The 25450-nt window shown below is 45.4% G+C and overlaps 1 protein-coding gene across 28 annotated transcripts in view; it reads left to right on the top strand.

Annotated features, from left to right (window-relative positions):
* The window catches only part of KCNMA1 (potassium calcium-activated channel subfamily M alpha 1), a 748425-nt gene that overhangs the window by 666108 nt on the left and 56867 nt on the right, over positions 1 to 25450 (top strand). For 27 of the 28 annotated variants that reach the window (XM_067710402.1, XM_067710403.1, XM_067710407.1 and 24 more), the window contains 3 exons: positions 1207 to 1330; positions 5329 to 5553; positions 9095 to 9287. In XM_067710402.1, coding sequence (XP_067566503.1) covers positions 1207 to 1330; positions 5329 to 5553; positions 9095 to 9287 — 542 coding nt within the window. Of the gene's footprint in view, positions 1 to 1206; positions 1331 to 5328; positions 5554 to 9094; positions 9288 to 25450 lie in introns of those variants that run through there. The other variant, XR_010935922.1, reaches the window with a different exon arrangement.

Below are 25450 nucleotides of genomic sequence, written 5' to 3' on the forward strand. Positions count from 1 at the left end.
ATTTTGGAATTTCAACTCATTTTCATTTTCTATCTTGAATTGACAAGATTATTCAGGGAAAATGGCTCCACTGCACAGATAGCCAACTACGCCTGGGACATTGTCCTAATTTTATGCAGTTATTCTTGTAGAAACCCAAATGCCTCCCTGAAAATAGAGGTGCAGAATCTCTATCAGAGATAGAATCTAGACAATGGATGTGGACCAAGATGCAGGATTATATTTCTTATGCTGTAAGCTTGTTAGAGCTGCCTGATTCTATTGTAATTCTTGAGGTTATCGGTAAGGCTCTGCCCATCCACTGGAGGGGAGGCCTCTGTAGAGGCAACTTTCTTTTCCTCCAGTAAACGAGGCAAGAGGGGGTGACTGTAGCTCTGAGAATTCAAGACAAGTTTATTAAGATGCCTCTGAGCTTGAGGCTCTCATCTAAGGAGTGTGGCAGTTGGGAGGTGAAGGTAGGGGTAGGGGAGAGCATCTTTGGACAGTGAGTGCAAATACAGTTGTCAAGGCAAGGAGAGAGGGTGTTGTTTAGTATTGAAATCATGTATTCCAGATGTGGGCATTTGGTAGTCAGTCTGCTCTGAAGTGACATGCTGCTGAATCTTTAAAGGGCTTCAGCCAGGGAGAGCAAAATCTGATTGGGCAAATTGCTAAAATATTTAAAGTGCAGCCTGTTAAAGCTTTTAGTGCGAAGAGCATCACGTCAGAAGTTGTAGTCAGAAGGAGCGAGTAATTGGCTTTCCGTCCTCGTGCCAGTCAGTCAGTCAGCATGAGGCTCTATTCCTATTCCTTCCTCTTCATTGCCAATGCTAATAACAACACTTGAGGGTGTGTGCGTGTGTGTGTGTGTGTGTCTCATGGAGAGATTGGATAGCTGGTAAAAGGAGAATAGAAGGAGTGAGACATCCATAAGAAGGGAGACTAAATCCACAAAATGATGTGAAGTCCATTTTAGAAAAAGGAGAACAGGAGAGAAAGGCAGAATTACTACCCGACAAAGGTCACCTGCGTGTCCAGGAGGTGGTGGTGGTGGTGGTTTGAGGTAGTTATCTTTCAAAGGATGGGTTCTGCAAGCAAGAGAGTGGCCTTCAGTGACAACCACTTCCTCTGCATCTTTCATCTCCTCCGAGGTGTAACGCACGGGGCACTTTCCATTTATAATTTATCACATTTTCCACTTCGGTTTTCCTGTCCTCTTCTCCCCAGGCATGACCCCTTGTTAATTCCCGGCAATGATCAGATTGACAACATGGACTCCAACGTGAAGAAGTACGACTCTACTGGGATGTTTCACTGGTGTGCACCCAAGGAGATAGAGAAAGTCATCCTGGTGAGTGACAGATTACAGAATTGATGCCATCCTCTTCTGTCCCAAATTATGTCTACTAGGAATGAGATTTTCCTAACTGGATGGTGGGGTGATAGTCCCTGCACCTGATTATTTTTATACTTAATATTCAGGACATGTCTTGAAACAGCTAGAACTCTCATCAGAACATGACCTGCGAGTGGAATTTTCAATCACTGAATATGTATTGGCTCATTACCATAGGGTGTGAAATGCATCATGGGAGACAGTATGTACCATAACTCCTATGGACATGGCTCTGGGGCCAGAGCCTGCCTGTGCCATTAGCTGTGTGGCCTTGGACGAGTCACTGGAGCTCTTTACACTCTATCTCTTATGTGTAAGAAGATGGAACGAGAATGACCTTAACTCATAGGATGGTAGTGAAGATTAAAACCCATACGTTTTAATAAGTTTATAGGACTCCATAAACTTACGTGTTATTATTATTATTATATATTAAATGCCATGAAGAAATCTGAATGCTACCTGTATTGTCGTTTGTTTGTAACAGTGTCTTGTATCCTTCTAGATAATTGATTTGCGTATTTGTGATCCTTCTTAGCACACGATGTAGGCAGGCAGATCACATTTGCTGATGATGACAAGGGTGACCATGGTCCACCTCGGGAAGGCTGGGGCTCAGAGCGCCGTTTCCTGGTTGACTCCTCTCAGTAGCAGTAGTGGGCTTCTTCTGGTGTGTCCCAAGAATGTCAGCATAGATAACAATCCGTTCTACTCTTTAGACTTGTCCGATTAAGAGCTTTAAGCTTTAATGCCTTCATCTCCTACCGTTTATTGTCTTGCTAATCCATGAAAAATGGATTAATAATCAGGAAGTTCAGATGGAAAGGTTCTTTCTCCCTTGTGCTTTCTAATCCCCAGATTGCTGTGGCCTGCTCCTTTATGTCCACCAGGAAAATCCTATCATTTCTGATGTCATGGCCACCCTTCCTAAGAAAGGACTGTTCCAGTTCCTCAGAATGGCTTTGTGCTCTAATCCATTAGCTTTTTCCCTGTGTTTTATCTGAATGTGTGTGTGATTTCTCAATTTAATTATAATCGAGCATTAAGAACCAATACAGCTTTGTGCTGGAGGCTGTCTGGGAGGTGTGAAAGTTACAGATAAAAGCACAGAAAGTCAGAATTCTTAGGAAACAGCCCCCGTCCAAGGAGTGCAAATGGTTTTCATCACCAAGCTGCTGCACGTGTCTACATCCTGATGTTGTATCTGCCCCACTTTTGCTCTAGGGATATAGACTCATCCTGGTGTTACCCACCTGGGGACAGGTCAAAGGCTTGGTTGGCATTGCGGGATCCAAGGTTTTAATGGCTTGCCTAGATAATCCTGAGGAGTGCATGGCTGACTGACGTTCAGAGCCCCCTGCCAGCACCAAAGGGTTGAGTGAGGCCAGTTACTACTCCCCTCACCTGAAACATAACATCATTTAACAAAACATTTATGACAAACCTATTACATGTTGGGCACTGTTCTTGTTGCTGGGGGTACAACAACTCCTGACTGGTCTCATAGAGCTTCTGTTCCAGTGGGGGCAAAGACCAGATCTCCAGGTAGGCAATGAATATGTAATAACATTTGAGATATTGATAACGTGCTATGAAGAAAATAAAGTGAGGTGATAGGCGAGAAAGGGACTGGGAGGTGCTGTTTAGACAGTGTGGCCCCAAAAGCCCTCTCTAAAGTAACCCTGCACAGAGATGAGAATGCTTGGAAGAGCCAGCAACATGAGGATGCTTTCTGGCCACAGGATACTATCTGCTTTGGGGGTTAGAAAACATGAGACGGCCGTAATTTTGAGGAAATGACCATCTAATTAAAAGACATAAACGTACCGTGAAACAATATATTCAAAGCTTAGCGTTACAAGGCACAAAGTGCTGTTTGAATCTAGTATGTGTTTAAGTGGCTGGGGAAGTCTTATTGGATACAAACAGTTGATCTTGGAAGGGGTTTACGGCTCTTAAGGCCCCATTTGGACTAGGCCTTGAAGAATGTGTAGGAAACTCAAGATACACACATAAGTAGTTTCTCTATTGCGTCTTAAACCTGGCAGAATCAGTCTCCCCAAGGCTGAGTCCCAGGAATTGGGATCTTTACCAGGTTCTCCAGGTGATATTGCTGTGGCCGGTCTAAGGATTGGTGTTTTGGTCCCCAGATCTAATTTCCTGTGGTCAGCACCTGTGCCTTGGCCACTCTGCTAATTGATGCCTTCCCTACCTTCCTATTCTAGATTTCGGGACCCGCTTGGTATTCCTCAGGCTTGCTGAAGGGAGCTAGCCTCCCAGATGACCGGTCAATTAAAATTAATCAGGGGTCCCATCACAGCACATTACAAAACTGGTTGACCCTCTGCTGGTGGTACCTAGGCACACACACTTCCATGCAGCCAAGATAACTAACTCCAGGCATCATCCATGAAGCAGTGATGTGGGGTGTGACTCCCTAGTGGGTCCTCCTTGGTCACTATTTATAAGACATTTTTTATGGCCTCCGTCTGAGATGTCCCTGTACTGTTGCGGAGAGAAACCAATAATGGTGACAGCCCCTGCTTTAGTCTAACGATCAGGGAGTGAACGCTTGCTTCTTCCTCTCCTTGGGGGTTACTGTAATAACCCTGACATTATCGTGAATTGCAATATTGGCATTTAAACAATCAATACACTGGTCAATTCTAGGGATTAAATCGAGCAGAGTTTGATATGTGCAGGGGACATTAATATGCCTCCCCAAAAGCATCGTAAGCCACACGGGGCCATCCAGACATGCAGTGGGTGGAACGGGAGGAAGAAAGCCAAGATGGGAGGCACCAGACCAGAAAGAGGCAGAGAAAGGCCCAGCACTGGCCTCCTGTGTTACTTTCTGCATGAACACAGTGAGCAGTGGGGCCAGCAGTAGCTAATCATGTGCATTTCCTGGGAAGCTCTAACTGGGCTGATTTATTCCTTCATTTGTCTCCTTTGTAAATACAGGCCTAAAGTTGGGGGAAGACATGGGCTTGTTGCCCTTGCTGTTCTGTTCCTTTTAGTGGCTGTTTGGGAATCTTCCTCTGATGACTTAACACAGGTGGCCACTCCAGTCATGTTCCTGGAAACCCCAAGGCAGCGGTAGACATTGGTCGGCAAACTCTCTCTGGAAAGGGTCATATAATAAATAATTTAGGCTTTGCTGGCCATACGGTCTCTGTCACAGCTAATCACCTCTGCTTTTGTAATGTAAAAGCAGCCACAGACAATACCTACGTAAGATTAGCCGTGTTGCAATAAAATTTGGTGGAATTTGAACTTAATATAAGTTTCACATATTATGAAATATGCTTCTTTTGATTTTTTTTTCAACCCATTTTCAAACATAAAAACCAATCTAAGCTCACTGGCCATAAAAAAGCAGGCGGTGGACCAGATTTGGCCCATGGGCCAGAGTTTGCCAGCCCCTGGCTCAGGATATCGTGTTCTACCTACTGATGCAGTGACGTCCTGTGAGATCCCATCGATGAGTCTAGAATTTGGAACTCATTTCTCAAGCCGAGGCCAGCAGGGGTCTGACTGTTTTATCATCATCTCAGCAACAGAAGCGCACAAGACAGCTCATTTTATCAACAATTTCCTGGAAACTAAGACTTCCTTTTCCGAATGACATAAATATTGCTATTCCCTCTTATTTTACCCCTGAAAGTTCTGCTGTTATGTATGGATGGCTTATCTTCCTTAAATCTTTTCTCAGAGAAGGTAGTGATATGTGTGAATATATGTTTGCACGTATTTATTCCACCAATGTAATTTATACACACATACTCTAATTATAAATATATATGGCATGTATATAACATGAAGAAATTAAAAACATAATAGCACATGGTAAGCACTCAGCAATTGTTTACTTGGTATTTTACACAAGTGATTTTTTCAGTCCTTTTCACAACCCCATCTCTCCAATGCCTGTGCCCTTCTCCCTCCGGCAGACTCGAAGTGAAGCCGCCATGACCGTCCTGAGTGGCCACGTGGTGGTCTGCATCTTTGGCGATGTCACTTCAGCCCTGATTGGCCTCCGGAACCTGGTGATGCCACTCCGTGCCAGCAACTTTCACTACCACGAGCTCAAGCACATTGTGTTTGTGGGTTCCATCGAGTACCTCAAGCGGGAATGGGAGACTCTTCATAACTTCCCCAAAGTGTCCATATTGCCTGTAAGTCCAAGGTCACATTAGCAATGCTTTTTTCTTCTTTTCATTCACAAAAGAAAAATCCCAGATGGATAGAGTGGTTGTAGCTTTGATCATGCCTCTGCTTCTTCATCTGGTTATGGACCTGAGGACTCAGCCCTTCCCCTGTGCTCTGTCTAGGAATACCCAAACCCTGGGAGACCTTATTAAAAGGGATTTGCAGCCAAGTTTAGTCACTCACCAGTCATGGAGTTTAGCTGGTGTCAAACGTATTAACCATATCAGTGTCTATACAGTCTCTCTCTTGCCTACCCAAACCCAGCGCTTTGCAATATTATAGCACTTATAGCAGAATTTACATAAGGAACTATTTATATCACTTTATTTATGACATTATGAATGCTTGGAGAAATCTTATTTTACCATGTTCTGTTTTTAACGAAATGCATTTAACAGAGTTCTTTATTTCTGTTGTACAAAAGGCCAGCCCCTTCTGCTGGCCAACCCCTCCCTCCCTCCCAGTCATTTAGAAGCCCAGTAATGTTTTCATGAGATTGTGTGTGTGTGTACATGTGTGCACGTGTGTGCATGTGATGTTCTTGATTACAAAACACTAGGACCCAAATCTAAAAGGAACAATTTGGGACTCCACAATTTAATGAGAGGGCATGGGATACGTGATCTGGGAGTCACATAACTAACTACTTCCCAATCGTTAATCAATATATTTTCCATAAACTTTCAAGTAATTGTAGAGCACCGTACATTTCAACCTTTGGTATAGTTCTCCAGGTCACAAATCTATGCAAGTATCACTTATACTCCAAACATCTTTCTTGGAAGTTCACATCCCTAAAACTGAGGAACACAGATTTTATTCTATATTTTAAGAAGTCTGGATTTTTTCCCACTTACAGAGCTGAAATTTGTTATTTCTATTATCAGCTTCTAGAACCTCGGAAATGGAAAAAGAAGAGTCAAGTAATATAATTCAATAAGGAAGACATAAGAATCGATCCACAAGTAATGCCCATTCGTAGCTATCAATACCATGTGTCCTAATGTATCCCTGGCGCAGTGGACACTCAATAAATATATAAAGAATTGAGAAAAATATAGACAGATATCTTTTGGCTGCTGGGCCCCAAATTCACTGACTTAGTGAACACATGTGGTTAAACATAGTCACCTGCAGAAAAATAGTCATATACATAAAAGACCATAAACAGATATATACCTAATTTCAGAAACATGATAGTTGTGATTACATATTTCCATGATTATTTTCCTACATGTGCTCTTCCACATGGTCCTTGGGAACAACGAACTAGGGTCTAAAAGTATTTTGTAAAGAGCTTATTAGTTTTCTGGGATACAGGAGTCTATGTATGTGTGTATGTATATAGTGTTGGGGGTGTGGGTGTGATGTTTTCTGTGTGTATTTGTTGTGTGTGTTTCCTTCTGTACGCTCTTGTACACATCCACTCATCTGCCTGCATCTATATGAATGAGTTCTCCTACCTGCAGGGCCTTTTCAAACCCTCCAAAATTTATCACACTTGAACACAACATATTGGTACGGAATGGGCCTTCACCTATGTCTCCACATATTTCATTGTTTAAACAGGGCCCCAGATATAGGACCAGCCCAGAGAAACACAAGGTGTTTCTGTGTATGTCATTTGTATTTCTTGAGTTTTGAAATCATGCGTGTACAGCTGTGCAGGGATTTTCTTATATCACAATTACTGGTGGATTCCCTACAAGGTGAGAATTAAAGGAATATGGATGTAGGCAACTGAGGCTTATACACTGGTGAAATGATTCAGGAAGTTGGTCAGACTTATTTTGTACCAAAAGACCCCAGTAAAAAGGGGGAGACTTCTCCTTCTCTCGAAAGGTCCTGCTCCGGAGCTTGGAATTAGTAGCTTCCCAGCCCCGTAGCACTAGATGCCTCTCCCTCCATAATTCCACTTCGCAGTTGCGTTTTGGAGGCTGGGAATAGTATCATGACCGCCACCAAGTCATAAAAGAGGGCTGAGGGGCTTGATCTCTGCAGCCAAGTCCAATCTTCTCAAAGCCCCCTTTCCAGGAAGGAGAACGAGAGGAAGGCATCCAGAGACATAGGCAGTTGACAGACCCTCTCCCTACACGGCCAGTGAGCTGAAGACAGCTCAGGTCTCCATGAAGGCAAGTCAGAAGCTGGATTCAGGTTGGAGGATCAAGGAGGCTGGTGGCTGGCGGTGAACTCCAGAATGATGCCCTTGGGACCCTATCTCATGGGATGGCCTGATTAGTTCTTCTCTGGTCCTCACCCCCAGGACACAGAGCAGGTGGGGGTCATGCCCCTCTCCTCCAATCCTAACCCTTCTGTTTTACCAGTGGCTGCATTCCTGGCCTCTGTCATTACCTCTTTGATCTGGGGATTTTTTTCCACCGTTTTTTGTTTGTTATGGGATTTTTTAAAAAAATCTGTTTACTGGCTTATTTTTAATTACTCCAGTAATATACAAGTATGTTCTTGTTATAAAATATTCAAACAAAGCAGATGTATATCAAGTCAAAAGCAAACCTTTCCTTCACCCGCAATCTTAGTTCCCTCCCCAGGGGGAATCACAGTTATTAGTTTAGTGTGTGCTTTTCCTGAGCTTTCTCTCTGAGTGTACATACATTTATAAACACATTCATACGTATGTAGTTCTGTTCTGTGGGTTTCTTTTTACATAAATGAAATCGTACTTTTTGAATTGTCTAGCACTTGTTTTTTTTGTTTATTTGTTTCACTTGCTCCTCTGTCTTGAGATGCGTCCAAGGCAATACCTACACGGAGAGGTCTTTCAATCCCTTTACCTGCCACATAGACTTCCATTGTATATATATCTGATAGTGTATTTAACCATGCTTCTGTTCTTGGTAAGTTAGGTGATTTCCTTGTTTTTCTCTTGCTGAAAATATGCATTCAAATCATATACCTGAAGCGTCACCCCTTTCCATATCCCCTTTGCAAGAAGCACATTAATTCCACTCGCTCCCACATCCTCCAGATTCAGCCCCACCTCATCACACCGTGCTCCCTGGCTATCTCCTCTTGGCTGCCTTGGGAATTCTAGTTGGAGCTGCTGTCTTTTTGCCTGAGACAGAAGTGACCTGCTATTAAATAAACAGGCATTTGAAAGCCACCCCCTCGTTACATTCTGAAAGCCAGAGGTTGCCACAGGACAGTTACTTAAATCAAGACAATTTCCAGGCAGGAAGAAGATATAGAACCATGGCATAATTCCTCTCCCTCGTTAGTTAGTAATAGCTTGATTGAGTATCGAGAGCAACCCTAAAATGCTGCCATCAGCACAGACTACCCTTTAGATTAACACACAGCTCCTATTCCCTTGAATGTAGTTAGGCCAGCTTAATGTCAAGGCATAAAAAAGATGCTTGTTAAATAATTTCCCAAAGCTCCAGCTCAATCTTTAATTTGTTTTTATTCTTTTCCCCCCTCTTTCCCTCTTGTCCCTCAGTCTCACTTTTGCTTCTCCTTTTTTTTTTCTCTCTTTCCTCTATGCCAAAGGGTACGCCGTTAAGTCGGGCTGATTTAAGGGCCGTCAACATCAACCTCTGTGACATGTGCGTTATCCTGTCAGCCAATCAGAATAATATTGATGATACTTCGCTGCAGGACAAGGAATGCATCTTGGCGTCACTCAACATCAAATCTATGCAGTTTGATGACAGCATCGGGGTCTTGCAGGCTAATTCCCAAGGTAAGGACAGCCTCTCTGCCGTGCCTACGGGGGACAGGGGCTGGCAAGAGGGATATCCTTCACTCCGTAATCCACAGAGGCACGCATCAGCCTGCCTGGTAGAGAAACACACCGTGGCTGCCATGGCTTTCAAAGGGGCATCTGCTGCCTCTTCGTGCCAGCCTGGGCAGCGGGCTTGAGACCCTAACGCCCACACTCTCAGTAGGCTGTCTTCCCCAAAACTAATCCAGCCTTCAAGTGCCACCCGCTCAGCCTTTGCAAATGGTGGCCTTAGGCCCAGGGTCGCCAGCTAAATGCCAGAGCACTGAGGTGATGCTGGCCGAACAATTCTCAGCGTTTCTTCCCAGCATCTGTTTTTGCCATCAACCTGTGTTAAGCTTTGCCGTTGCTATAGCTGCGTGGGGGTGTTAAGCTTTGCGTTGTTATCGGCTGACCGAGGGACGGTGGTCTCTGGAGGGTGGGGAGTATATGGACATTGAAAGTCATTTAGCAGAAGGTGACACGTGTCAGCCCATGCGTTCTCTGTAGGAGGCATGACAGTGTTAAATGCCACACATCTGCCACCTCTGTTCTGCCCTGGTCTTCCCTGTCCTTTGCTCTGGGACCCTGGGCAGAGGGTTCCAAGTAAAGATGTTGTCCAGGAGTCTCAGAGAGGCGGCACTGCAAAAACCCTGCAACACACACGTCACTCATCAGGGTGGGACGTGAAGCACTTTCCGCCGAGTAACACCTCTGTGTGGGCTTGCCATGAGCTGCAGGGTCATTGTCATATGCGGTCTACTGGATAGGTGGCATCGGGTGCCTGCTAGGAACCTGAATGCCGTCATTCCAGGAGTAAAGACAGAGGGCGTACAGCCCACAAAGACTACAGCCTCTGGGCTGTGAGGCACCATCTTACGGATACGATGAAGCTCGCTCGATCCTGCCGCCTAGACCTACGTGCTACATTATCTTTCGCCAACTCAGCGTGACCACCACCTCCTTCTAAGGTCCCCCCGACGTTGCAGCGAAGCCTGAAACAGTAGTTTCCAGAAGCCCCTTGTCTGCCTGGTTCTGGGCTGGAGTCTGCCAGTGAGAGAGGGGCAGGAGGGCGAGGTCTGGAAAGTGGAAGAGAAAAGCAGGTCTTGATCTTTGGAGGCAGCTGCAGGGTTCAAAGCAGCTCTCAGGGAAAGTTTTGAGAACCACTGGCTTTGCTGCTAGAGATGGAGACTGGTGTGTGGGCTTCCCCGAGAGTCCTGAGGTTCACAGCACCTTCTGGTGAAGTTCAAGAGAACCTTCCCCTTGGTGCTGCAAGTGAAATGGCTAACGGTGGCCTCTTTGACGTTTGCTCCTCCAGCCCTGCCCGTGGCTGTGTCAACCTCTAATTTTCGCCGTACCTGGAATAGAGTGGTTTCTATTCTTGACGTAACCCTGGCTGATACAGCCTGAAGCTTGGTTTTGACATCTCCACTCCAGCGTCCTCTGCCTCTCTGCCAAATCTAAATCTTGGTCTCCGTTTGCTCAGCGGTGCCCGCAGGACAGAGCAATGTGCTGAGGCCCTGCGAAAGGAGCCTTAACTCTTTCCTGCCTCCTGCACGACCTGCTCAGGCAGCAGAGGTGACAAAGGATGGGAGGAGACAGTTAGCTGGCCTTCTTGGAGGGGGAAGAGGCAAGCTAGCTTTTGGTTCCTGCCCCTAAGTAGTTGATCTTCACTGTGTGTCTTCCCACCCACACCCCAGCATGGGCATCACCCAGGGACTGTTAGAAATGCAGACGCTCATGCCGCTCAGACCTGCCGGGTCAGGATCTGCATCCTAACAGCGTCCCCAGGTGACTCGTGTGCACTGCTTTAAGCCACAGTAAATCTTTACGCTAACAACACCGGGTCCAGTGAACACACTGACCAACCCCATTAGATGCTCCTCGTCTCTTGGCAGGAGCTAGCAGAGGGAATGGAAAGAAGCAGAAGCAGGGGAGGTGCTCCCTCCAGGTGGAGATGGAAGCAAATGGTGGGGGGGGGGGCAGGAAAAGACTCCCTTCCCCCAGCATGCCTGTTTCCTCGCAATTCAATAATCGTGATTTTCAAGGTCCTAGATTAGAATCTCAACATATAATATAGTCCCATATGCATCCGACATAGGTGTTCCTTCCAGCTCTCTTAAACCTTATCCCCGCCTGTCAGATCCTTTTGATGGCCAAACTGGTAAAAAATGCTTCCCCTCCCCTCTTCAAACACTTACTCGATTCTCAAAAGCCTTCTTTACTGTTTGTATCACAGGAATAAGCAAGAATAGTAGGTCTTGGAGGGAGAGAAGGAAGAAAGGAAAAGAGAACTCATTTTTTCCTGCAAAAAAAAAAAAAAAGCAAAAAAGGGCTCTTATTTTGTACACACACGCACACACGCACACCAGAAGGGGCAGAGGATGTGCCCAAGGCCGGTGGTGGTTTTCAGAGACTCCTGGTTGGCATTGGAGCGGAGTGGAGTGTGCATCCCCCAGTAGCCAGCAAGCGTTCTGTTCGGCTCTCAGTGAGAGCCTGTCAACGCTGTAGCCCCACTGAGTCCATACTTCCCACCGTTTTCTTACTCTGTCTGCTCCTCTCTTGTCCTTGGCTTCTAATAGTCCCCTTTGGTGACGCTCTGACCTTCCAGAAAGCAGTGGTCCAGTGGTGGCCATCAACACAGGAGGTTGCTTCCTCCCTGATGGGTGAGCATTGGACGTTCACGTCCGGCTGCTCACTGTACAGCCCACACCTCAGGTTCATCCCAGTCCATGGGGTCAGATGGACGAGCCGAGATTCCCGGCTGCTTCCCCTCCTTGAGACCCTTGTGACCCACCGGAACGCCCACTGTCCTCAAATGCTTCTGTTACCCTTCATCTGGGCATTTGGCATGACCAAACTCCAAGTGGATTGGAATTACAGAATACAAAAATGGATTTCGTCTTACTATTTTCATTTCGGGGAGCAAATCTAACTTCCCCATGAGAGGGAACTACAGAGATTTCTGGCCACTGACACCCCACCTTTCATCACTCTTTATTCTGTAGTCCTTATGAAACACATTCCTTTGTTTTGTCTCGAGAGCTATGTTACCACCTCTCCAGAACACAGCAGGACAGAACTGTGGACCCAGGACAGACGTGTGTACTCTTGGGCCAGAGTATTCACGCAACCTTATGGCGAGTTGTTCTAACATGAAATGAAACAAGAAAATGTGTCTTCACATTGAGGAGGTAGAGCCTCCACTGGGATTTGTGTTCAGACACTCGCCACTGCGTGTTATTTGCTCTCCTAGACTCACAAAACCTCTTTTCCCTCTTCTCTTTTCACATTCCCTTTTAGTGTCACTGTTCTAGCCCACATGGTGTCAGGGCTGGCCCAGCCTAGGGATTCTGGACCAGATACTTTCTGAAAAGATCTGAAATGTGATGGCTGACTGTCAGAAACAATTACAGAGAAAGGCGGCCTACCCCATGCTGGACGGTATATCCGATGTGACAGTTGGGTCTATGAGATGCAGTTTTAGTATACAGCAGGCAAGCCTGCAGTGACAATTACATAAAGCAGGTGACGCCACTTCTTGCTGGTCAGCATACATCAGCTCAGAACCACTTTACAGCTCTTTACCAGCAACTAAGTGCCTTTATTTACAGAGCGCCTGTCACTTCCCTTTGGCTGGAGAGCTGGTGTATTATTTAGCACGCATTTATCTGGGGAAAACATTTCAATTTAAATCAGCTGGTACAACGGTGGCTCTTGCCAGACTCTCTCCCTGTGGTTCTAAAAGACAAGAACCGAGTCTGATCTTGGAAAGGAGGGTGAACAGAGGGAGGAAGGGCCTATTCTCAAGAGAGCCACTTGAATCAGAACCTGAAAGGAAGGATCATGCGACTGAATTTCCCATTGTGCTTTTTTTGTTGTTGAAGTATGATGGTGGATTTACAACGTTATATTAGTTTCGGGTGGATAACGTAGTGAGTGATTCAATATTTTTATAGATTATGTACCATTTAAAGTTATTATAAAATATTGGCTATATTCCCTGTGCTGTACAATGTATCCCTTGTAGCTTATTTATTTTATACATAGTATCAAAAGTCTGTATCTCTTAATCCCCTACCCCTATCTTGTCCTTTTCCCTTCCCTCTCCTGACCGGTAACCACTGGTTTGTTCTCTATATCTGTGAGTCCGTTTCTGTCTCGTTACATACATTCACTTGTTTTATTTTTTACATTCCACATATAAGTGATAACATACAGTATTTGCCTTTGTCTGACTTATTTCACTAAGCATAATACCTTCTAGGTCCAACCATGTCGTTGCAAATAGCAGAATTTCATTCTTTTTTATGGCTAATATTTGTGTGTGTGCGTATGTGTATATATGCCACATCTTCTCTACCTACTCATCTGTTGATGAACATTTAGGTTGGTTTCATATCTTGACTATTGTAAATAATGCTGCTATGAACATTGGGGTGCATGTATCTTTTTGAATTAGTGTTTTCGATTTCTTCAGATATATAACCAGGAGAGGAATTACTGGATCATGTGGTAGTTCTATTTTTAGTTTTTTGCCATTATGCTTTTATATTGAGTTATGAAATGAGCATTTATAGTTTCTTCCTGCTTAACCTTCCAGTAAGGGTAAGTCTTAAGGGAAAGAAAGAGGAATAAGTGAGTGACCACTATGTGTCAGGCACTATAGCACACAGGACACAAATGGCTACCATATTGGACAGTGCAGGTGTAGAGTATAGGCTTACTGCCTTGCTAAGGGTTTGGATTTATAGGAAGATGATGATTAAATCCATCTTTTAGAAAGATAGCAGACAAAAATATGAGCATGGTTTAGAGGTGGAAAGAGTTGGTGGCATGAGCTATAGGAGAGGACTACTGCAATGGACTAGAAGGGATGAGATCAGGGCTGACAGGACAACTTAGTGATGTTAGTTGCGAGGACAAGACAGAAATTGAGATAGATTTGAAATAGAGAGAACAGCTGTCGAAGACTAGTTGGTGGGAAGGAGGTATGGATGAGCAAGGATGAGGAATTGGGAATGCGTTTCAAGGTTGGCCACGGGGTGGATGTAAAAATGATTAAGTTCGCAAAGGACCCAGGAGGAGAAACAAGCTTGGGGCAGAAGGTAAAACAATTAGGTCCTGGTTCATTTGAATTGAAATTTTCTGGAGAATATCCAGTGAGAAATAAGAACACATGGTTACAGGGATAAAGTTAGGTTTGAAGCTATAGACTTGGAGGTCGTTGGTGATGGACAGTGTATGGGCCTTGAGAGTGGATATTTCCCAGGGAGACAAGGCAGGGCAACTAAGAGAAGAGGGGCCATTGTGGAACCTTGGGAAACATCAACCTTGAAGGGACAAACAGAGGAAGAGAATCCAGTGAGAGGGGCTGAGGACACAGATTTTGGGGGGTAGGAGCAGGTGGTATGAAGGTAAAGGAGAAGAGCGTTGAATAAATTCCAGAGTCGCAATCTGGAATGTATCCTAATTATTTCTCGCTGTGTGTGTTTTCTTGAGCAGACTCTGAGCTCTTTGAGAGGCAGAGACTCTTCCTCACCTTGCTAATCTTCGTGTCCCCAGTCCCTCTAGAACAGGACCTGACACAGAGTTGGCATGCCAGAAGAATTTGCTGGGCTGAACTGATTTGAAAGGAAACAGTGATTAGCACTGTCGGATACTGCAGAAAAGTCAAGTAGATGAGGGCCTAAAAATGGCAACAGTGCATTGGACCCTCAGGAAGTTCCCAGTGATCTTAGCAAGAGCAGCTGAGTAGCTTGTTGCCAGTAGAAGCGAGCATTCAGGGGACTCAAACCTTAATGGGAGATGAGAGTTGGAGACCCTCTATTACTCTTTCAAGTGCAGATAGGGAGAGAAATAGGATATTTCAGAGGAGCTCGTCAAAGAAAGGATTTCCTTTTTGTGTTTGGAAGAGGGAGAAATACACCATATTTGTTGGCTATGGTAGGCTAGGGTGAAGCCCCATAGAGGGGAAAAGTTTGAAGCTACAGGAGAGAGTTGTTAAACGATAAAGAAGGAACCAGAGAGACGCAGGAGAGATGATGTGTCCTTTAAAAAAGAAGGAATGATCCTTGTTCCTCTGAGTCAGAGGGCTGGATGGGGAAGATGAAGCTGGAGGAAACTTCAGTCTGATGGCCCCTCCTTTCTTCATGAAGCAACCAACTTGGCTTTACTTGAGGAGTTAATTGGGCCAGTTGGGACAGGGAACCAATGTGGTAAAAGTTCAGAGCGGACACCATGGGAACCACGTAAGGAAAGGAGTGGATTTAGGTGAAAGCACCATGAGCATTGGTGAGAACCAGCTGGGGTGGGAACCATGATAAAACCAGTCAGCACTGCCCTGCAGTTTTCTCTGCAGTGCTTTGCAAAAAAAGCACAGAAACTAGAAATTGGCTTTAGTTTGGGATGGAGATTCGGAGGAGGCAAAGGATTCCGTGGTGCTGTTGAGAGAATATTAAAATGAGTGTCCCAGGTTCTAAGACGGTAGGTGGAGAAGTTAAACCAGAGTTGGGGCTTCTAGGCAGAGAGGCCAAAAACGGAGCAAGCAATAAATCTCTGCGAGGTCAAAGAACGGGCTCGTGGAGGAGAAGAGTGCCAAAGGGTGGGGGGTTTGATTAGAGAAGGGATGTGATGACCTCAGAGAATGAAATATTCCTTGCAGAGCCAGAACAGACCTTGGTCATGTTCACGCTAAAACAGTTCTTCTCCACGAGGACTCTGAGCCCAAAGCAGAGCCCATCTGTTCACCAGCATCACCCTCACCACCACCACTACCATGACCAGCACGACCACCAGCACCACCACCATCAGCCATAATAATAATGCTTATGCTTCATGAATGTTTCCCGCTGTTGTGTGGCAGGTATTTTGTCAACCAAGACAACGGGCATGTCTCACATCGCCGGTTTTCACCCTTGGCTGCACGTTGTAAGCAGTTGAGAAATGTTAAAAAATATCAACACCTGGGTTGCCCCTTAGCAGTTGTGACTTAGCTGGTGGCGGGGGGGGGGGGGGGGGTACGACCCGGGCATCAGGAATTTTCGAAGTTCCCTGATGATTCCCAGGTGCAGCCAGGCTTGAGAACCGCTGCCCAAGGTGGTCCCCAGAGGAAGTGTATGAAGCAAGAGGGTTACTATTTTGATTGTAAAGAGGAAGAAACTGAGGCTTTGAGAAGCTAAGTAATCATTTTAACCTGAGTCTCCTGGCTTCCTGGGCATCCTAACCTTTAAATCATTTGCTTCTTTGGAACTATTCTGTCATTTAAACCTGCTGGTCTACCTTCTTCCTTTCATACTTTTGTGGATTTTCATTAGCTTTCCCAATACTGAAAATCCATAAGTGGAGAAAAGGGGCAGGGGAGGGCAGTGGGAAACCAGGCTCTGGCTTTTGCCCAACTGGCTACATTTGTCATCTTGTTTCTGTCACATGTCTCCAGACGATAAGTAAAGGATATTAGTTGCCCTGTGGATAGGCCTTCTTCTTGACCACAGCCTTTGAAAGGTGGCAGGGCTGGGATCCAGCACCACACAGCTATTAAACAGCAGCGTTGCCCACCTCCAAAGCCAGCAGGGTGCCCCTCCCAGTGCCTGGGTCTCTTCAAGAAGATGGAGCTGGTGTATATCCATGCCTGGGCTAAATGTGGATGCTGGTGTTAGGCTTCCTCTCTTGTTCTTTTTCCTGTTATATCTGCATTCATCTGATTCATGCTACCTGTCCTGAAGGTGTCAGTCCAATTCCAGGAACATTTACTAAGCACCTGTCATGTGCCCAGACTCTGCACGGCAGACGCTGCTGTGGAGTCAGGGGTCATAAAGCACATTCGCGGTCTTTGCAACCTCCTAGGAAAATAAATAACTCTGCTTTAGAATGCTGGTTGATTCCCATGGGAGAATTACCATCTGTGGAGGCTAACACTAGGGACGGGAAGAGAAGGAGAGTGGGTTTGAGAGACACTCTGGGAAAAAAGCAGAGGATTTCAGCAGTTGGAAACAAATAGATCTGGCTGCAGTCAGAGAGCAGAACAGAGGAAAAGGGGCAGAGGTACATGGGGACGTGTTTGAGGGACAGCAGTGGGTACAGTTGGGCAGGAACACAGTGTGTATATTGGGCAGCAGGGGGACAGGAGGCTGAAGTGTGGGTTGGGCATTGAGAAGCTTTTTTTTTAGTTAGGAAGCTGTAAATAATTTTTAATGAGTCTGTGAGTTAGGAAGCTGTACGTAATTCAGTAGGCACCGGGGGGCTACGGAAGGTTTCAAAGCAAGAGAGTGATGGGATTGGACCTGAACTTTAGGAAGATTGACCTGGCAGCCCAGTGAAGCATTGTTCGGAGTGGGAAAGAAGAGGATGCAGGGAAACTGGGTAGGAACAGTGGTTACCCAGGAGGAGACCAGGAACCTGGAACTGGAAAAAGAAGGGGAGGCCCTAGTGTAAGATGAGTAGGAATAAAACAGACTGTGTGAATGTGAGCTTCCTTCCTGGTAATGGAGGACAGTGGCTGCTCATGGGAAGAAGCCTGCAGAGAGGAGGGACTGGCTGCAGAACGAAGTAGTGTTGGTTGTGTTGGGTTTCAGTTGTGATTCATTTCCGCATGGACTTGGTGGAAAAATCCGGGTGGATCTGAAAAACGGATGGGTGGAAATGAAGTCCTGAATCCAGGAAAGGGTCACAGTTAGAGATCCGCCCCATGGCCCATGCTCTAGGGGCCGAGAAGAGCCTCAGGGGAGAGGATAAGGAAAGAGAGTTGAACGGCAGAAGTCTGAGGACCATCTTAGAAAGGACAGAGGGAACCATTGGTACAAGCCACGGAGCCACAGCTGAGCTGAGTTCCCAATGCTCCTGGGGAGGGAGGAGCATGTGTCTCAAACTTTGGGACAAATGTCTGCTGCCTGCTTTCTCTTGCCTCCTCTAAATTAATTTGTCTATATGTTATGCCTCTTTACAACCACAAGTTTAAAGAAGTTATAGTGGACTTACATGAACATGCCGACAGGCACACAAGCACGAGACACACGTACACACACACCTTAGTTCCTACAGCCCTCTCTGACCCTCAGGCACAGTTACACTAAGTGATGTCCACATATAAGCGGACGCTCTCCTTTGTCTGAATTTCAACAAAGGTTAAGAGCCTCAAGTAGGGAATGACATTTTTCTTTGGAAGTATGGCTGTAGTCCTTGGAGAGACAGCATTAATTGGGGGCATAGGGTATATCCTGAAGTCTGAGATAGCTCTTACTGTTTCAGGGAAGAAAATGTGACTTCTGTTTTATATATGGGGGAGATCATGTGAATTAAGATCTCTAAATTATGTTGGATCACAGGAGTCAGGATTCAAAAGGACCTTTCCTAAACTAGAACTTTGGGACAAAATCCATGGGATGGAATGGAATGAAGTCTGCTGAACATTAAGTTTCAAATAATTACTCAAGACAAGCTGGATAAACCTTGCTGATACAGGTGTAATTTGTTTGGAGCAGTGATTGTTTCATCCTGGCGAGTCCGAGAGGAGGCGCGTCAAGAGCTATGAAGATTTGAAGGAAGACATTGACAAACAGGCAGGGCTGCCAAGGGGGCGACCAGAATGGGGAAATGCTTGGACTACGTGTCACTTGCCCAGCGGTTAAGAGCACGGGGCTGGGGGACCAAAAGGGCCGTCTTCTGCTCCATTGAGCAAAACCAGGATCGATGGCTAATGATTAAGGAGAACCAGATTTTAATCCCACATAAGAAAGGCTGCCTAAACATGTAGTGAGCGTCCGATCACCGCATGACTGTCTGCCAAATGGAAGTTCCTGGCGTGATCCTTGTGATGGTGGGGAAGGTAGATGAGAGGAGTTCTGTGGTCCTTTATAACTGAGGGTCTCTGGTATTTTCTTGATTCTGATGACATAGAGCTCTGTGTTTTAGAAGATCTACATTCTTACTCCAGAGGGAGACCTATGCTGTTTGGCGAAATTGGGGTCATAATGGGTCTTTTAGTGGAAACTTTCCAGAATGGCACTGTCTTTGTGTCTAAGATGGGGAGTGGCCTGCATTGGGGTGAGCAGCTGCACATCTGGCTTTTCCATTAATTTGACAGACCACCCCCATCTTCAACTCCCATGTCACCCCTCAACACCTGCCCATCCCAGTTTTCTCCCTGCCTCCCCTCCCCCAAGCCTCACCCCCTGCACACCCGGGCTGCTCTCACTTGCAAACATACCTATACACATATCCTACACACATTGTCCCTCCCTGAAATCAGAGAAGCCTTTTTTCAGCTGTTCCCATATAACATTTCATTACCACAATATTCTCTCTCAATTCTGAGCTGGTGCGGGGGGAGAAGCCATTCCTCTTTATACCCACCCAACGAACAAAGCTCAGCGCTAAAATATTTTTCTTCAGTTGTAACTGAAAGGGCTGTTGGCTTCCATCCCAAAAACCAGAAAGACAATTATACTTAACTGTTTAGAGCTTTATAAATACCACACTGGAGTAGCCTCTAGGTAGTAACTTTAGATACCCAGCCCAATAACTTTCTTTTATTGGTTTGTGATTTAGATCTTATTTTCAGTCCTCTATAATAAGAGGAGTACATTTCATTAAAAGAGCTTACTAAACAATAAAGAAAATCTGGCTTAGGGCTCCGAGCGGGTCTCAGGTACAGAAAGGGGTCTGCCCTGTTCCATTTCTTCTGCAGACATCATGAGATGGATCTGAGCACAGTGGGGTAGCTGTATTTCAGCAAAGCAGCCATTGCAGCCGTTTTCTAAACGACTTCAACTTGGGAGATTTTTTCCTACACAGCATATTTCACCACATGGGAGATGCTCTGAAGACTGCCATCTACTAGTCTGGCAATAGATTCCCAGTGAAGGAAACAAGGAAAAGCAACCACCGTCACGACAATAGCTGTAACAAGAGACTGAGGAGTGAGGGCTACTTTCTGAACCCATGGAGGTTTTTAAGCCCTCCGTAAATGGAGGTCTAACCAGGGGAGTGGATTGGGGAAGAGAAAGTAAAAACCGACAGTATCGCCTATTCCCTCCAATGGCCTGCTTAGCAGAATTCACTTCTGCTGTGCCCGGTTGGGACAACTGCATTGAGAGGAAATCTGAGCTTCAGAGACAGAAAACAGATGTGGGGTGGAGTTGGGGTGGGACCGAGCTCGTTGTCCCAGCATCAGGCTTTCGTGAGCTGCTCTGCTACTCGAAGCTCGTATGCCTAGTTAAGGCTCCTTCTAAAAGATTATAATTCCCCCTTTTTCTTCAGGTGAGTCATGCACCAGGCACATTCATAGACAATATTTCATTTAATCTCCCCGATAAGCTACTCAGGCAGAGGTGATTTATCTCCATTCTACAGATGAGAAAACTGAGGCTCAGAAAAATTCAGCAACTTGTCCAAAGTCTCTTAGCTCAGATCCCCAAACTATCTGATTCCAAAGCCTTGTGCTTTTCTCACTACATCAGTCTGTCACATAAAAGAGAACAAGTGTTATTCTGATGAAAATGGGCCTGAATCTATACATCTGCTTTTCAGGGTCTTGGAAGCATCCCTGGGGACAAACGTTCAGTGAAAGGAAAGCTCTCGAGGCATGCCAGACTCCCAAACTGCTTCCTGCAGTCAAGGGCTGACTTTGTTTTGAATATTCTTGTCTCTGGGCATCCCTGCTTTGTGGGTCCCTTACCCTCCCCACCCCAGCAGTCAGAGGCACTAGGATCCTCTTGGTCCCTGATATCATTGCTACGACAACCATACAAACAACAGCAGAGCTGGGAGAAGAGTTTTCCTTAGCTGCCTCTGTGAACAGTATAATTGCTTGAGCTTTTTTCCCCCCTGTTAATATAGACTTGATTTTGGAGCTGCCAGAAAGAGGGTGGAAAGTTTGAGACCCAGCTATTGCTTTCTTTTGTTCAGAAACTTATAAAATATTTCCAGGTTTTATCTCCTCATCCCACATTCCAGGTGGAAGTTTCCATGGAAGACAGAGAATGAACAGACCACTCTAGCCCTCAAGGCCTAGGAGTTCAGGCTGTATGTTATGCTCAGAAAAATGGTCCAGATAAATTGTCCTGTGGGAGGAAAGTGTGGTTGTATAACCAGAGGAAGGTGAAAGAAATCTTGTCATCCCACAGACTCTCTGAGGCCCCTGATGAGATTCCAGATAAGGATCCAACAGTTCATTTCCTGAGCGTCAGTTTAGGAAAGTTGCCTGAGGTTAGTCCCTGCTCTTTCCACGGTCCATGCCATCATGACACTAAGGACGTGTATAGGCAGAAGTGACACAGATGTGTAAAATAAGTTGTATGGCACAAGTTGAATGCACATATTTAACGATATGGAATCTGGAACATTCCAGAGTACCTTGCAAAATGCATGGTGTGAGTCATTTGTGATTTGCTGAGGCATGAATGTGATCCAGATGCTATGAAGATAGCACGCATGCCTCAAGCCAGCAAATGAGCCTACAAACCATCCGGTGTATTTTTGTCTTTACCCTTCCTTTTATAAGTGAAAACTCATGTGAAGTCCTAAAACCTTTATTTCCCTTTTTAAAAAAATGGCCCTGCAAAGAGGCCAACTGATTTATAAATGACTATAGTTCTGGATTGATAGAATGTTTAAGGGTATGAGTGGTTATACTTCATGGAATTCTGGAGGAAATTATTCCCCCAGTTCTGGAAAAGCAGTATGGTAGTCCTGGAGTGTCTTATCCCATATCTCCTGTAAAGAATTTCTACTGGATATTCTAAGTGCCCCATGGATGTCACCACACAGTGTGTTATAAGAAGGCAGAATTTGCTCTGAGCTGCAGTGGTCCAGAGGTCGGGGTAGCTCCAGAGTAGGTGGAGTTGAATTTGAAAATAGGTATGATTATTGTAAGTAAAGGGGCTACAGGCAGATGGAAAGGTCTGGGGCAGAGTGAGGAAGGCCACACAAGCAGGAAAGGCCAAGTTTATTCACGACAGGCACTTGGCTATATGTCTACTAATGACATTGCTGAGGGACTTAAGGATCTCAGGGTGTCAAAGGAAATGATTGTAGGTGAGGTCACTGTTAACTTGGATAGACCCTCAAAGAATGGCCTTTTCTGTCATCTTACTGACCTTCCCGCTCCCACCAACTGTCAGAAATATACTTAAATGCTTAGCATAGCACCTCACGCCTAGTAGATGCTTAGTAGAGGTGAGTGGAGTGAGCAAATAAATGATTTAATCCCCATATCTCTTGTTTGCAGTCTGCTCTGTCTTAGTTTGCCCTCAAATGAGAGAAAGCAGTTCGATTCCTTTATTAAATACCACATCCTTTCCTTCCAGCCTTCAGTCACTCTCCATTCATTTGATAGCTGGGTACTGGGCAAGGGTCCCAAAGATCGAAGGCACTGAAGTTGTCAGGAGGAGGCATGGTCAGACTTGCCCAAGAGTTCTCTAGTGCAAATCATCCCATTCCCTTAACCTTTGCTAATAGCTCCCAAGCCTCTATATTTTACTGGCCTCATCACAGGTACATTGCACAGTACCAGCCCAAGGCCTGAGGAGGCTATAGCATTGAGACCTTCACAGTTCAATAATGTACAGAAGACATCTCTACTTTCTGCTCTAGGGGGCTTGGAATGGTTCCTCAGCACTTCCCTGGCCACGTGGAGATGGGCGCTCACTCCTCTCAGCCACGGGCTGGCGAATTGTGCTCTGTCACCTGGGCGGGGCCATTAATCAGTTGGGTGTGGTTTCTCTGCTTAATGATGGTGAATCACAAGTGGGGCTGTCAGAGGGATGACACCCTCGTGTAGGGTCAAGGGGCAAAGTTTTCAGTCCTCCTTAACGTTAGTCATGTGGTATCTGACTTTGGATAAACGCTCTGATTTCATTTCTTCATCCCTGAAATGGGGTTTGTTAGAGTAGCCCCACCTAAATACCGTGAGGGATTGTGTGTGAATCCAAGGAGATGATGACTACAGATTGGTTTTATAAAACACGGAGGGCTTTGGAAATCGCATTTTGCAGTCAGGTTAATCATGGTGTGTGAGGGCTCCTGAACTGAAAACTTGGGTTTGAATACAGCTCTGCTACCTACTAGGCCTGGGCAAATTATTTAACCTGTCTGTGCTCTGTTTTCTCACTGAGAATACTAATTGTACCTGGCTCATCAAATTTCTGTGAGATATAAGTGAGATATAGGGCTTTCTCTAGTCTGTGTGGTACCTTAACGGGAGTCAGAAAAAGTCACTCCTTTCTTTGAGATACTTTACTTCCATGTGTTGAAAAGTTCTCATAATATACTGATTATGTTTGAACAGTATGCTTTTCTACCATCTGCTAGGAAAAAACATTATAATAAATATGCAAATATATCATTCCGTGGTATGAGTGATGCCCACTTTGATGAACTGTTGTTCAGTGTCTGACCTTCGTAACCATACATGGCAGCCCTGAGTGGATGGGTGTAAAGCACTTATTACCTAGGGTGTAGTTAGAGATCAAGCAACATTAGCTTTTTTGTTATTAATATTGGATAGTTTTACCATTTTCTTTCATTAGGTCCCCCAAAATAACAGTTAACAAGTTAGGGTTAGCCATTTGTACCCAGTAGCCAGAATTCCTGTTGATTCTGCTTGCCATTAGGTATGCATGGGAAGTAGATGCTGGTGGAAACCAAGACACCTTTGGGAGGTGAGCAATCCACGTGAGGGAGACTTACAAAAGCCTACAGAGTGTTGAGGAAGGATGCGGGCAGATTGACAGTGACCACTGGGATTTTCCCTCTGTAGACAGGCCAGTGTGGTACCACTCAGTGGAGCTTTTTAGGAAGCAGAAAGGCGAGGCCTCGGCTCAGTGACAGAAGACCTCACGCACATCTGCTCTGTGGCAGTTGGTTATGGCAGGAGTCCTGACATTTGGGTGAAATGACATCAATCCAGAGTTGTTACTGGCTGAGTGGGGCTCATGCTGCTCCATCTAGATGGTAGGTGGCACCTGGCCTCCCTCCTTTACCTCTTCTTCCCTCAAAAAAAGTAATTTTGGGGCTTCCCTGGTGGCGTAGTGGTTGAGAGTCCGCCTGCCGATGCAGGGGACACGGGTTCGTGCCCCGGTCTGGGAAGATCCCACATGCCGCAGAGCTGAGCCTGCGCGTCCGGAGCCTGTGCTCTGCAACGGGAGAAGCCACAACAATGAGAGGCCCGCGTACTGCAAAAAAAAAAAAAAAAAAGTGATTTTGGCCCTCAGCCTGAGGCCCTGGGAATGATTTGTTCTTCATGGGGAAAGGGGTTTTGGATCCTTTTAAATACCTAGTAAAATGATGCATCTTCTCTCTGTCCCTCCCCTACCTCCCCATAGGTGTATGCAGAAATATTTGCATACACATTCAAGAAGTTTACCTAGACCAGTGGCTTTCCACCTTAGTTGCACATTATAATCAACTGGGGAACTTTTAAACCCTGCCATGCCCAGGCCGCATCCCAGAGCAAATAAATCAGACTCTGGGCATAGGGTGCAGGCATCAGGGATTCCAATGTGGGATCGAAGTTGAGAAGTACAGGCCTAGGCTCTTCTTTACCAAAGGTAACCATCTGTGAGCCTCATATCAGGGCTATGGACTCACTAAGCTTAAATCCCCATAGACTGGCAGCCTCCTAAGGGTGATTTCTAGGAATTTTGGATGGTATATAATGGACGTTATGAAAATGCTGTATATATGAGAAATGACCTTTGACTCAAGAACGTCTCCATGTTCCCCAGCCTTACACCGTCTCGATCCAGAAAGAGCAGAGGAAATAAACCAGGGGAGTGTGCATGGGAGAGATCAAGAGAGGTGGGGGCAGGTAGGTCTCAGAAGGCCTAATTGGCATAGGAAATGGAAAAATTTTGAAAATCAATCAAACCCTGGTTCTAATGACAAGGAAGGACAGTAAATAATGAGAATGTCAGGGTTGAAGTTTCACACTTAATCTATAAACCTACTTTTAATAGGTCCTCAGGTGATTATAAATTCACAGTGGCTTTCTTTTTACTGGGTTATATGAGGCTGTTCCACATTTCTAAAGGAAGCCCAGGTGTGTCTCTTACGTACTTATTTTTATTTATTTATATTTAGGATACTGAAGAATTTTTTTAAACCCTCCTTTTTATGAACAATAATTATATACCATGCAAGGAAGCAAT

Source organism: Pseudorca crassidens, chromosome 16 (assembly GCF_039906515.1).
Source record: "Pseudorca crassidens isolate mPseCra1 chromosome 16, mPseCra1.hap1, whole genome shotgun sequence".
Classification (NCBI taxonomy): Eukaryota; Metazoa; Chordata; class Mammalia; order Artiodactyla; family Delphinidae; genus Pseudorca; species Pseudorca crassidens.